Genomic DNA, 15140 nt, shown 5'->3' on the forward strand with positions numbered 1-15140 from the left:
CTCTAAATCTTCCTTATGTATATACAATTTCTCTTGAAAAGGCATCTTTTTATTCAATAAGTAGAAAGCACTGGCACAACGGTTCACTTTAGAAGTTCCATTATTTTGTTTCCTAATAGATATATTAGAGATAAATGATTGAATATCATTTTGGAAATAAATAAGATTTACCAGTTGTCTAAAATGTAGTATCTTTGATAAATAATGTTGAATGAATTTAAACTATTTTGGAGTAGGATAAAATTCAGTTCAACAGTGATACCTATTATGAAACCACAGACTGAGGAATACGCTACGTTCATTTTCCAGCTGAAAAATTATGTAGTTTCTTTCTGAAAGCATTTGGAGCTACAGTTTATGTTGCATTGTAAAGCATAATGTTAATGATGATGATTTCTGTGATGAGGCATTACTGTAGTCTGTGAATAGATCACTTAGAAGAAATACGTTTGAAAAGAAAAGGAATGAAATTGTGTTGTAAATGACTGACCTCTAGTGTTTCATAAATTATGTTGGAAAAAGATCAACTGGATGTTCTTGGGATTATTTCTGCTAATGCGAAACAATTTGGAATGAAATCAGTACATTTTATTTCATTAAGTACCAGAATCCAAAGCGTGTGGTAGCAGAAGGCTTGCACAGGATCTGTGCTCAATAAATCAATACTCAAATCTAGCTCTGAGCAGGAAGAACATCAGGAACTCGTCTGCAGATAATGGAAGAACACAGTTTGTTTGTCTTAGCTATGTTCCGTTATCCTGTGCAGATAAATACTTGATGTTCTCAATTATTGATTATGTTTCCTGAAGGAGTTAATTGCAGAGCAAAATATTGGAAATGAGCAATCTGTTGTGTTCCCTTGAACCTTAGTTTTCCCAAGAGGAAAGAGTGTTTGTCTTTGGAGTAGTGATTGAGATGGCTTACAGACAGTGCCGGTTAGAGGTGGGTAGGCACATAAACAACAAAAAAGCACTCCACCCTCCCCCTGGAGCAGGAGGAGGCTGAGAAGACCTGAATAAAAGAACACTGTCCTTTGTCAAGTTCTAGATAGTAGATTCTAACGACTTGTATTTTCTGGAACAACTCGAATTGCTTGCTCACTCATCCAGCATGAAACTGTCAATATACACAAATAGATTTACTTTTAGAAATGTGCTTGTGTTTAAATAGAAAGACAGCCATTATGTCCTTGCATGTCTCATTGAAAGCGTTCTCTATGATAAATTGGATTTATTTCTATCTCTTCAGAATATGTTTGTCAGCTCCAGTATCTAAAATTAAAATGGTCTGCAGATTTTAAAATCAATTCTGTTTTGGAAGAAAGTTTCTTCTTTTCTTCTTAAATTCACAATTTTAAAAAATGGAAGTTTATTAATTTTTTTCCTGTTCTTTTCCCCCAGGCAAAATATAAAGGCACCATTAAAGCAGATCTTTCTAATTCTCTTTATAAGCGGATGCCAGCCACAATTGACAGTGTTTTTGCAAGAGAAGTTACACAGCTCCAGAGTGAGGTGGGGTTTTTCTAAAGTGTCTCATAATTATGTAGCTAAAACATATAACTGGAAAAAAGTTACTTAGCATTTTAATAAAATGTCTTCATCATGGGTGTTAAATACCAAATGAAAGTTGAAAGCGACTGATTAATGTGCTGTCAGTAGTTGCTGTTGAAACTGCAGAAAATGAAAAGGACATGCAGGTTTATGTCAGTCACGTGCTACTGTTTTCTGAGTCCCTTTCAACGCAGTTTATAGAGCAAATCTTAATCTCATTTAGACAGCTTACATGGATGAAATTCTCATAGTAAATATTAAACTATTCTCTAATTTCATATATGATCCCTAAGTAGAGAATATTTGAATAGCTTGCCAAAAGCCACATAAAGAGATAATGGGGCTGGACAGTCTGGCTCAGGCCTGTAATCCCAGTACTTCAGGAGGCCAAGGTGGGTAGATTGCTTGAGCTCAGGAGTTCAAGACAAGCCTGGGCAACATGGCAAAAGCTGGTCTCTACCAAAAACACAAAAATTAGCCATGCGTTGGCATATACCCGTGGTGCCAGCTACTCAGGAGGCTGAGGTGGGAGGATTGCTTGAGCCTGGGAAGTTGAGGCTGCAGTGAACCAAGATCATGCCACTGCACTCCAGCTACAGCAACAGAGTAAGACTCTGTCTCAAAAAAAAAAAAAAAAAAAAAAAAAAGATAATGGTTAAATTCAGTATCTACAGATCTGCTTCATCAATTAAACAAGTGGTCCCTGAATTTCCTTTTCTGTGGATTGTGTTTTTCCTTTAGGATATCTCAGGCTACCAAAAAGAGCCCCCATCAGGTGGAAGTTACAATTTGGTGATTGCCAGTTGCAGAGGAACTTAAGAATTGTCATCATGTAAACTCATTTTGAATCCAGAAGGGTTTAAGAGTAATTTTCTCTTTGTAGCGTATCAACACATAAGGCATTCTTAATCTATTGCATTTCCTAAAACAGAATTTCTAAATAGAATGTTTCACCTCTTTCTGGTTCATCTTAATGTTGTGTTTTCTTCACAGAACAATCAAATTTGGGGACGTTATTTTGTTAATCTATTCTTTAGCTCTCTCAGCTACACAAGAGCAGGGACCTCATCTGTCTTGTTCCTTGCTCTGGTCTCGGAAGAGTTCCGGGCACACAGAGAGTGCTCAGTAAATACTCGTAACATGGATTTTGTGGAATTTTGAAGTTTTCTTTCCAAGGATATGCTTCCTTTTACATAGTTTGTATTTCTTCATTTCACATATTAGGTTAATAATAGTAAACACACAGAAGTTGTTCTATGCATTTCACGTGTATTTATGCCAGTCAGTCCTCACGACAACCCAATGAGGTGTCCCCAGTTTAGAGTTGTGGAGACTGAAGCACAGAGAGGTTAAGTCAGTTGACCAAAGTGGCACAGCCAGTAAATGGCAGCACCGGTGCGTGAATATGGGCAGTCTGGCCCCAGAGTCTAGGTTTTTAACCACACACTATGCTATATTTTTCCTACCATTTCCAACCCTCTTTTTCTTATTTAAGTAAGTTTACTTCTTTCCCCAGAATTTCCCCAGAATCTCTCTCTCTTTTTTCACATGGAGTCTTGCTTGCTCACCCAGGCTGGAGTGCAATGGCTTGATCTCAGCTCACTGCAACCTCTGCCTCTCGGGTTCAAGTTATTCTCATGCCTCAGCCTCCTGAGTAGCTGGCATTACAGGCGCACACTACCACACCTAGCTAATTTGTGTGTGTGTGTGTTTTTTTTTTTAGTAGAGACAGGGTCTCGCCATGTTGGCCAGGCTGGTCTCGAACTCCTGACCTCAGGTGATCTGCCAACCTCAGCCTCCCAAAGTGCAGGGGTTACAGGTGTGAGCCACTGTGCCGCACCTTTCCCCAGAATCTTTTTAAGTAGAGATACCTAGATAATCTTATTTTTAAATTTTTTTTTATCTTAAGTTCTGGGGTACATGTGCCGCATGTGCAGATTTGTTACATAGGTAAATGTGTGCCATGGTGATTTGCTGCACCTATTTAATATCAACCCATCCCCTAGGTATTAAGCACAGCATGCATTAGCTATTTTTAAGTAGTCTGAAAATACATTACTCTTGAAAAGTGCTGAGCATAGTTATTCTTTGCAGAACACCTTTAAGTATTTCACTATTACAAATTTAAATGTTCACTGTGTACCTGACTTGGCAGTAAACTAATCTCAGTTATGCAACATGCAGCTTAAAATGTATGATGTCAAGGTTCTGCATGGGTGACTGTGACTAATATGCCCTTTATTTTTCCTGCCAATATCTGGCCACCTAAGCACTTGCTGATAATGTGGGTTACTTTAAAAAGCAGATAATTACAACTCAACACTTGATATGTGACAAGCAACAATTAAGCAATAAAGAAAGAAAAGGAAAACAATCTATTATTGCTTTTATACTTCCTTGGGAAGGTAACTTTTCCGACATTTGCATCCTCATTTCTTTGGAAGCACACAATAGCTCTCAACTTCTTATAGCATAAATAGGTCTATAATACACAAATCCCTGCCACATAGAACTTAACATGAAAAATAATCCAGGTTGTATATTTTGGAATCTATCATTTGTCAGAATAGGTTCCCACTAACATTGTTAGCATGTTATCCTATACTAAAATAGACACCACTGGGAAAGATACATATGCACTCACTTTCTAGCATTGCTTTCCATTGTTGTAATTAGTCACTGAACTTGTTAATAAAGAAAAACCTGGATTCTGGATAAGGTAGCTATTTCAAAGATTTATGTAACTGTCATAACATTTCTTTAGATTTACGTACATCAATGTTATTATTGTTAAAATTGTGATTCTTAGAGTTTGCCTAATAACAAGAGGGGCAAGAAAGTAGAAGAACTATTTGACAATGTCTGTGATAATTAAACAACTAAACATTTACTGTGTCCAAATAGTATCAGATTTGTGATATCCTAAATTGGAGTATTGGATGAATTCAGAAATTTAATGACATTCTGGGTTCTAATGAAAAGTCTCTTCAACTTTTGACAAATTATTAAAACAAACTATTATCTTAAAGTCAATTTGCAAACACTCTCAGATGCTTAAATTGAAACTAGAATGATACGGTAAAGTTAGCTTGATGAACGCTTACAGAAAATGCCTGAAAGGAAGAAATGCCAGAAAAAGACAGAAATGTAGAGTTTTTAGGAGGCCATTTTATTAGCTATCCCCTGTTAACAATTTTGTAAGCACAGATTACAAAGAAAGCTTCTGAGAATGAAATGGACCATGCCATGAGGTGGCGAGATCCTTCTCATCAGGGCTGTTTCAGGCACAAAGGCTAAATAATGCCTTATCATAGAAGCAATTCAGGCTACTCAGGCATTGGAACTGCAGCTTAATGAGAGTCTATGTGTCATCCGCAGTGGTCGCAGGATTCTGTTTCAGAAGTTCAGAGGTGTCTATGCTGTGGGAATAAAAGCGTATTTACCTGTGTCACATAAAATGTAATGTAAGTTATGTTATTGTTCTGATCGTCTTTGTAGCATCCTATGCTATGTTGTTAGAAATAACCATCAAGTAGAGTTAAGGAGCCAAATAAATCATACTTTTCAGAGGCAAAGCCATTATTTTTAATTTTCATTCTTGACCTCCTTGGCCCGTAAACTTTAATTAAAGATCTGTGAATTTTCTGAAAGCGAGGGCAGGGAGAAGCTTCAGGGCATCTGTAAAACCCCCAATTTCAGTGCCACATTTGGCCAGGTGCTGTGGCTCATGCCTGTAATCCCAGAACTTTGGAAGGCCTAGGCGGGCAGATCTCTTGAGCCCAGGAGTTCAAGACCAGCCTGGGCAACATAGTGAGACTCCATCTCTAAAATAAATGAATAAATAAGTAAATGCCAAAAAATTCTGTAAGTTAAACATAAATGTACATTTTATCTGTATACATATGAAATATAAAATATGCTGTAAGATCAAAAATGTAAAATAAATGTATTTATCACTTATATAAACATAAAGTGTATATGACTATTGCAAGTGGACTCCTGTCTCCAGGTTCCTAATAACATGGCAATCTAAGTTCTCAAAATATGAAGAAAACAGCATTAATGTAGGGAAATGCCATGCAATAATGACAAATCCTAAGAAATCAAATTTATCAGCAAATTTATTAGCTTGACACAATTTTCCATTAGCTATTTTAAGAAAGAAAATTAATATGATAAATTAAAGTTCAGCTCCCTCCAATTTGATGTAATCTTAATTCTAAAGTGGTACTTAGTAGCGGCTATAAATGAAATGACGATTTTAATGCTGCAAGTAGAAAATTACATAGCCTTTTTAAGAAAGAGTGCTTTTTAAAATTGTGCTTGATGACTCATCATTTCTATGATAACCCACAAAATGATCAGCTGCATTGTGTTACATTTATCTAGTCACAAGTATATGATAGCAGGTCTGAAGTACAAAATAAACCAGGCAACCATGAAAAAGGAAATAGGCATATACTAGTTCTTTTCATTTAAGACGAAGGAGCAAATCTCATAGAAGTTTTTCCTTGGCTTTATAGACTTGGGTACCCATTAATCTCCTTCTTCCCCTACCTCTGAGTTATAACACGGGGTGTAATAGAACTGAGATAATGGACTTTCTCCACCTGAATGGAGGTTTTTAAAGGGTTCCCTGCTTAACATAATTAATTGGTGAAAATGTAAAGATGCAGTCTCCAGAGGGAGATATCTTGATGGAGTATATCGATGGACAGACTTTAACAAGATGAATTATCCCTAGAACAACGTGAGGTGCTGCTTCTGAGTCCCGGTAACCAACCAAATCCTCAGGATTTGAGGCAGAAATATGGCTGGGCAAGACTTAAGACTTAAAGTTATCAGTTGACAGAAGTCTCAGCATAGCTATCAAAAGAAAAATATTGTGATCTTTGGATATGTTAATAACGTTTAGCACGGGGGAGGTGATAACCGGGATTAAATCTAACAGTTCTAATTAAGATTGGTCCGACCATTGTGAGCACCTTAAGAAAGAGATTGATAAATTGGGATTTGGGCTGAAGAGAGCATGTAAGGCGTTCAGGAGTACAGCCCTTTAATCCATACTGTGAGTCTGGAGGAACAAGTCATTGCCGACTGTCTTCCCACATTGGAAGCTCTGTCTCATGAACTAGGCTCTTTTCATATGGCCACATAGATGCAGGTAGGGGGAGATGGACTGGGGTTTCAGTAGAGAAGGAACTTTTAACCTGAGCTTTCAGAGTTTAGAGACCGTGGTGGCCCGGTTGAGTTCTCTTTCAGTGGAAGTTTTTGAAAAACTAGATGGGGGTCTGTCCAGAGAGGGGATTTAAACATTGATAGTTATACCGGATGACATTTTTTTTGGATGACAAGATTCAATGACTTTAGTTGTAAAAATCAGACTTACAATGATCACATTAATCCTTTAAATAGGTTTATTATCCAAGTTGAATGGGTGGTTAATACTGTTTATAAAAGCCAATGAAGGGTTTAAGCTCACAAGAAAGTTTAGTAAACTCATTTATTCATCTGTTCATTAAACATTTATTGCATTTCTACTCTGTCATTCACTATGATAGGCACAGGATAAAAAGATGTGTGAGATAGGCGTGCACTCAAGGAGCTCATATTGGTAAAAACTTTCTCCTTAAGTTTAATTTTATATATTCTTTGCATTGAAAACTAGATCTTGTTTTGTTGTTAGTAAAGCCTGTTCTAGTTTTTCTTTTTCTTTCTCTTTCTCCTTTCCTTTCATTTCCTTCAGTTTCCACTTCTCTTCTCTTCTCTTTCTTTTCTCCTTTCCTTTCTTTCTTCTCTTCCCTTCTCTTTCTCTCCTTCCTTCCTTCTCTTTCCTTTTTTCTTTCTTTTTTTCTTTACTTTCTTTCTCCTTCTTTTCTCTTCTCTTCTCTTCTATTCTCTTCTCTTGTCTTCTCTTCTTTTCTTTTCTTTTCTGTCACAGGATCTTACCCTATCACTCAGGCTGGAATGCCATGACTCACTGCAGCCTCGACTTGCTGGGATCAGGCAGTCCTCCTGCCTCAGCCTCCCATGTAGCTGGGACAACAGCCATGTGCCACCATACCTGGTTTCATTTTGATATTTTGTAGAGATGGGGGCCTCACTTTGTCATGATCAAGTCTCGCTCTTTGACTTCTCTAATTACACGCATGAGCCACTGAGCCCAACCTACTTTTTCTTTCTTAAGTTGCCATTTTTCTCATGTCAAGTAATTCCAACTCCATTTAACATCCTTTTAGTATTAAACTTTTAATATATTTTAAAATTAATATTGCCTTTCTGTCCTTCATTTGTTATTATTTTATTCTCATTCTTTTAGCTATTCATTTATTTATTTATTCATTCACTGAGCAATATTTTGTGCCAGGCACTCCTCTGGGTTCTGAGGATTCAGTGAACGTAACAGTTGTGTTTAGTAAGGGAAGACGGATAAGTAATTATACATAAACTAAACAAAGTAATTAAACATTATGAAGGAAATAAATAGGTTAATAATATCAATGGAGACCAAGGGGATAACTTGGTTTCTGTCTTTGGGTTCCTCTTTAATTTCCAACTTTGTGGTTGAGTTTGGTTACATCTACTTCTGAGATATCTTTCTCATATCCCCTCTCCATCCTAGTATGGAGGAAATTCAACATAGTGGTTATGGATGGCATTGGTCCATTTCCCTAGTGGAGGCCAAGACTTGACATATCTGAGAATTTTGCCTGCATGCTATATTTTCTCCCAAAGGTTTGTGCATTTGATGAAGCTTATGTTATCTTACAGCTGTGCCTACATAAAATCAGACCCAATCATTTGAAAACTAACAGTTTACTTTCAAATATCCCATAATTCCCCTCTACTTAGTTGTTTTACCAAGATTTAAATCTTTGACATCTATACCCCAGAAAGCTCTTGGATGTGGAGGTTTTCCCAAAACTGCACCCAAGGTTTAAGCTAGAAGAATAAAAATGGAAATTCCATCTTTGGTCAAGGACATTTTGAAATAAACAACAAAGAGTTAGAATTAGGAATCTGAACAGAAGCACAAAGATGAATGCATTGTGGATACTGTCTTGTTACAGAGATTTAGGCAAATTAACTATCAGTGGTGGCATTCAAATATATAAAGTCCTTGCAAAACACTGAAATTTAGCAGGCAAGAATTTGTACACCTCTAAATGGGACTAACAATTATTTGTGTTTTTCAGGTGGCCTACAAGCAGAAACATGATGCTGCCAAAGGATTCTCAGATTATGCCCACATGAAGGAGCCTCCTGAGGTCAAACATGCCATGGAGGTCAATAAACACCAGAGTAATGTAAGGAAGCTCATTTCTCATGATTTTCCAGTGAATTGTAGTTAAGTCATATCAAGGCTTATGATTATTTTGCTGAAATTTAAATATTACAACAGCCCTATTCAAAAAATACTTTAATATTTCTTATCAGTCAGAGGTACATCTGAATTATTCTATCCACAGTCATTAACACCTTGCCCAATACCTTTATGTTATCGGGTCCTTTCAGGCATTGGAATTTTGCTTTGTACGAGACAAATGTAGATTCTTTAGACCTATTGGGTTATCAAGCATTTCCAGAGCTTCCTTGACTTGATGCTGAAGCTCATGGCTTCTAAGTCTAGAATCACAGAAGAATTGGAAGAAAGGACATCAGGAATCAATGGCACACAGTCGGATCATTCACTAACACCAGCTATATTGTACCCACTACTGTTTTCTCTTTTCTTTTCTTTTTTTTTGAGACAGAGCCTTGCTCTGCCACCCAGGCTGGAGTGCAGTGGTGTGATCTCGGCTCACTGCAACCTGTGCCTCCCGGGTTCGAGCAGTTCTCTGCCTCAGCCTCCCGAGTAGCTGGAATTATAGGTGCCCACAACCACACCTGGCTAATTTTTCTATTTTTAGTAGAAACAGGGTTTCACTATCTTGGCCAGGCTGGTCTTCAGCTCCTGACCTTGTGATCCACCTGCCTCAGCTTCCCAAAGTGCTGGGGTTACAGGTGTGAGCCACCGTGCCTGGCCTATGGTTTCTTTTAGGATGTTTGTAAGAACAAATGGTCCAACCTAAGACCCATGGGAAATATGACAGCAATAGATGCCAGATGGCTGACTTTAAAGCCAAGATGGAGGAAATCAGTCAGTAGAAAATCAGTTTCTTCTTTGGTAAAAGTTAGCAGTTGCATCAAGGTTTGCATGCATTTGCTCAATTACCACCACCATCCCGGTGGCCTAGAAGAGTAATTTCTTCCTGGAATTGTAGGGGAAGCTTTTTTTAATCTCCTCATCCTGACTTTTCTCTCCAAAAGGAATGTGTGAACTGTTCGTCAGGTTCTTTATGCATTAAAATCAGTTAAGATAAAGTGCCTGTCTTTTTTGGGTCAAGAAACTCCCTTTCTTGGAAAAGTACCGGAAGTCCAGTTGTCATCTCACATGGAGTCTGTTCTGCCACTTAGTCCCTTTATGGAATGGTGCTTGGCTGACCATGTGTCCCCATAGCCCCACTGTGCGAGTGTTTTTCGCAGAATGGCAGCTGTTATTTGATATTAAATTGCAATAAGCCAATGTTTAAGTAAAAAAGTGGAATGACGTTTTACTTTTTAACCCAAATATACAAACATATGCCAATAGCAGAGCACTTTTCTAAGATAATTTGAGATTGCTAGGAGATGAAGAAGCTCCATGTCTATAATTATTTTAAGGGTTCTTTTAAGGGGATGCTTTATAAGAACTGTTTGCTTAAGGATGACTGTAATAATCATAATAACTACCACTTACTGAGCACAGCCATGCACCAGGAACTATGCCAAGACTTTGATCATTTCCAATTCTCATGAAAACCCTGTACTGATTCTTATTTTGTAGATGAGGAAAATGAGACTAAGAAATCAAACTGCTGAGTCTGCTCTTTCTGTTCCACCTTGCTGTTTCCACCTTAAAGGTCGCTGGCAATTAGTCGAGGTTTTAAATGCAGTTTTTAAAAATGGGGAGCAAAATAGGTTATCTTCAGATTTCAAATGCACTGCAGGAAAGAATGGCAGAGAAACCCTGAGTTTCCAGTATTTTAACACTGAAGAGACTAAATTCACACAAAAGGCCACGGGTTAGAAGGTGGTCTGGTGGTCTGGGGTGAGGTCTCTTGTTACACGGATCCCTGGGAGGCTCTTTCCAACTCTATAATTCAATGAAATTCAAATACGGAAGTTCCTTATCATAGAACTGGGCTTATTATTTTAACTCTGCCTTTTCTTCTAAAAGGTCTTTGATTGAGGGATTGAGGGAATAGAGTATAAAGCCCTTTTCTCCTTCATTCAATACTGTGTACTTATGGGAGAAGGCTGTGTTTACTTATACTCCTCTGCCGACTTGACTCAACCTTTGCATGCAAAGTTTGTACATATAATAGGATTTAGAAAGTGTTTAAGACTATTTACTCAGATTTAAAGTGAGAATTATATTTGTATTCTACCTGTGAAGTAGTTGATATTCCTCTGGAGTCAAGCCACTTAGAATAATACATTTGTTGTCCCTACAATATGAAATTTAAACATAGGTCTTGAAAGTACATCTCTTGGTTCCGTGGGTGGATCTATGGAATCTCTATAAAAGACAATCTCCCATAAACCTGTCTCCTGTAGAAGTTCAGCCCAATGAAACTCATTGCAGAGAATTTGCTAGTAGAATTATCCTTTCATAATACAGACTGTCACTTTGCACTATGGCTATAAATGACTTCATTTAATTTAAAATAAAAGTGTGTCATATGTGTATCTGATTCACCTGAAGACAATGGAAGTCAGCATCTTTGCCTAACTTTATGTTTCCACAAAAATCAAGTCAGATTTCTAATATCTTTTAGTGAACCAGGATTTCTCTCTCTTGTGCCTTTAGAAATGTGAGTAAGCAGAAGAGAATGAGGGAGAGGGCTCATGTGACTGTATGGATTAATTTCCACCTCTGAGTAATGGAGTTCCCAGGGGCAGAGTTTTCTGGAGGCAGTAGTCTTTTGTGCCACCCCAAAATTGAATGATCTCCAAACAGTAAAAAAAAAATTTCTTAGAATAGCCTCCACTGTAGTGAAGTGGCGTCATTGTCTGGGGTAATAACTGAGGTTCATCATCTCATGTCAAGTAAATTAAGGACATGGACACACACAAGGAGTGAGTTTAGGAGTGGAGGTTTACTAGGCAAAAGAAAGAGAAAGGAGAACAGCTCTCTTTCTTGTGAGAGAGAGGTGCACCCAAATGGGACTTGTGCCTTGTGGCAGAGTGCACCGGATTTTATGGATGGGCTTGAGGAGCCGGTTCCTGATTTACATAGGGCCCACAGGTTGGTTGGACCAGGTATGACATTTACGTAGCCTGTGAGGAAGCTGGTTGCTCCCCCCAGTCCCACTATGCAAATGGAGTCTTTGCCTGGCGGTTTCCCTGTTGTCTGCTCCCTACTGCACATGTGGTTGGAAAGGAAAAGGGAAGATGGAACTGCCATTTTGAACATGCCTACTCCCAGGTAGCCTTTTCCTATTGGCACAACTGCCAACATTCACACGTTCAAGCTTCCAGCTCACTTGTGTACGTCTGCAGCTCGATTTTACAGGCTGCTCTTTGTTAGAAAAGAAAATGACTTTGGGGCTGCTTTTCATTAAAAGGAAAGCCTTACCAAGGACTTCCTTACCCTTGCTATCTGCCTAAATAATTTAACTCCTGTATCAGTAGCATATAGAAAAGGAACTTGGAGTCAGACGTTGGTTAAAATGCTTCTTGGCCATACGTTGCCTAGATGACCCCGGACAAGTTACTTAATGTCTCTAAATCTCTATTTTCTCATCTGTAAAATGGGGACAACAATATCTACCTCAGAAGATTCTCACAAGTATTAAATGAAACAATATGCGTAAAGGGCTTCACAGAAGAGCCTCCATCTTCAAGGTCGCTGGCATACATTATTGGTTCTATTTGGTCCTCCTTCAGTTTTTAAAGGGTGAGTTGGGAGTTTAGGGTGACGTCATAGTTAATTTGAAACAATTAAAGGAAGTCCAATTTATAAAAGGCCAAATCAATATGAGATTTATATTAGGAAATGTTTAGGTCAGAAGGGCATATTCAAAAGGTTCCTGAACCTATCTTGCTAATACTATAATCAGAAAATGATTAAAAACAGCCAACCGAAATCTTTTTGTACCTTAAGGGATATACCCCTGCCAAACTTTTCTAATGTAATTAGAGAAATTGGAGATATTCTATCCCGTGACTTTCCCCTAAAGATAGACTTTTATAATGAAAACCCTAGTTATATTATTAGTTCTCATCAATCTTATCAGAGACATGAAGTCCAACGGTTCTGAAATAAGTCAAACAAATTTTAAACTCTATTTTAAGTTTTGTAAGTAATGTGGTCTATACAGACTTGTGATGAAATTGGAGTGGTAAACTTTTCCAAAACACCATATTGGTAATCGATTCAATGTGTATTAGAAAGAAGTATTCAGCGTGGGAAATAAAAGACTTAATGTTCTTTTCAAGAATGATATATGTACTTTCTTAAAATTAATAAGAACTTATCAGTAGACAATTTCTATTCCATCAGAAAGTGAGAAAGCTTAAAGATAAATCAGTAAAATGATACTGGAAAAACAATTACGACTCTATGTGGTTCCCCAATGAGACTTACAATAATGGTGCTTTAGGATTTAGCATTAAAATTAGATATATTAGTATTTTATTCATCTCTAAGACAGAATAGTTAGCAATACTTATTTTGCCTTCTATACAAGATTATGGTGGTGATAAAATTAAATCATGAATAAGAAAATAAGACAACTTTCATCAACTATAGAATGATTTATAAACAGTGACAGCAATCCTAAAGGATAAACCATTCTGACCATAACTCTGCAGTTTACTCCTTCTTTTGGAAGATTGAACACTTTTTATCTCTTCTGAATAGTATCTGAACCTATGTTTACTTATCTTTAAAAGGCTTATATTCTCTTACAGAAAAATGATATTTACCATTTAATAATTTAGTAGGTTTTTACCCACAGCATGCCCAGACAAAGGTAAGCATCATTTGAAATGGAATTAGCAGTCCACATGCCTATTTGATGATACCTGGAGGGCTTCTCTAATGTGAGAGTTTATGCTAAAGACGAAGGTTTTCTTGAGATGGGTTGAAGCATTGCTTAAAGATTATTGGTATATACCAGTTACATGATTTGCCTCTGTTCCACAAACTTAAAAGATTATATATTCTGTTTCCTTTCTTCTCACCAAGAATCAGTTTAACCTTCAAAGGGTTCTGGGTCAGCTGGATGTGTTTTCTTTAAGGTCTGTCTGCTCATGTAGGCCTTAGCCCACACGGCTGGCTGGCTGGCTGGCTGTCACTCCTGCAAGGCTGCCATCCCTGAGCTGTCTTAATCTTCTCATCTCCCAGTGAAAGTCATCTCCTTGACTTTCACTTCAAGGAGAGTCTGTGGAGGTTTTGCTTTTCTCTGGTTTATTAACTCACCTACCAAAGAGTCTCAAATCACTGTTGCCTGAGTATAAAAAGCTTGCTGGAAGGCCACTGTGAATCCTCTGACTGCACGCGTGTCTGCCTATACCTGCAGAATAAAGGTGTCTATTTCATGTCCACTTTCAAAATCTCACATGCATTTCTCTTACTGGCCATGTCTAACCCAGAACTATTTAAGGAAAGGGATTCTGAAGGATGTAGTTCCAGCCTTAGAAGGGAGTGTTGATGTAGCCCAGTTGAGTCAAGACACATCAGGTATGAAGTGAGGATTTAATGAATTGATGCAGAAAAGGATGGCCTGGCACCTTGGACACTCTGCATGAGCATGGGGAACGTGCAAAAGACATGGCTGTTATGAAACAGAAGTGGAAGGATTATAAGGAGAGAACAAGCTGAGATTAAAAGAGAATAACATAAGATAAAAATATGAGCTCAGGGTGAAAGTGAATATGGTAAGATAAAGAAATTCAGAGAGAGATTTTGATGGACTTCAAATATTTGTTGGAAGTAACAAAGAACAGATTTGGCACTATAGAAAATGTGAGGCTGGGTGCAGTGGCTCACGCCTGTAATCCTACCATGTTGGGAGGCCAAGGTGAGAGGATCACTTGAGGTCAGGAGTTTGAGACCAGCCTGGCCAACATGATAAACCTCATCTCTACTAAAAATACAAAAACTAGCTGGGTGTGGTGGCATGCACCTGTAATCCCAGCTACTCAGCAGGCTGCGGCAGGAGTATTGCTTGAACCCAGGAGGTGGAGGTTGCAGTGAGCCGAGATCATGCCACTGCACTTCAACTTGGGTGACATAGCAAGATTCCATCTCCAAAAAAGAAAGAAAGAAAGAAAAGTGAAATGTAGGCTGTGTTAGAACTCTCTAGATTTAGTGACAGCAATCTATTTCAAGTTAGTGCAAGGGAAAAATGAGATTCTGTTGTGTATGTGATTGGCAAATCCAAGCTGTCTTCAGGCATAAGTGGGCTGGAGGCTTCACGGTGTTACCAGAACTCTTCTTCTCTCCCCACCTCTGGGCTCTGGGACGTGTATAACACTTTCATATAGGCGCTTTCTCTGTGG

General features: G+C 38.0%; 1 protein-coding gene across 2 annotated transcripts in view; it reads left to right on the forward strand.

Annotated features, from left to right (window-relative positions):
• The window catches only part of NEBL (nebulette), a 384316-nt gene that overhangs the window by 276504 nt on the left and 92672 nt on the right, over positions 1–15140 (forward strand). The window contains exons 4-5 of one of the 2 annotated variants that reach the window (XM_023223238.1): positions 1401–1511; positions 8747–8857. The exons of the other annotated variant lie outside the window; for it this stretch is intronic. Of the exons in view, the coding sequence (XP_023079006.1) occupies positions 1401–1511; positions 8747–8857 (222 nt within the window). The remainder of the gene's footprint in view (positions 1–1400; positions 1512–8746; positions 8858–15140) is intronic. 2 annotated transcript variants of the gene reach the window in all.

This window comes from Piliocolobus tephrosceles, chromosome 9, assembly GCF_002776525.5.
Source record: "Piliocolobus tephrosceles isolate RC106 chromosome 9, ASM277652v3, whole genome shotgun sequence".
In the NCBI taxonomy this organism is placed as follows: domain Eukaryota; kingdom Metazoa; phylum Chordata; class Mammalia; order Primates; family Cercopithecidae; genus Piliocolobus; species Piliocolobus tephrosceles.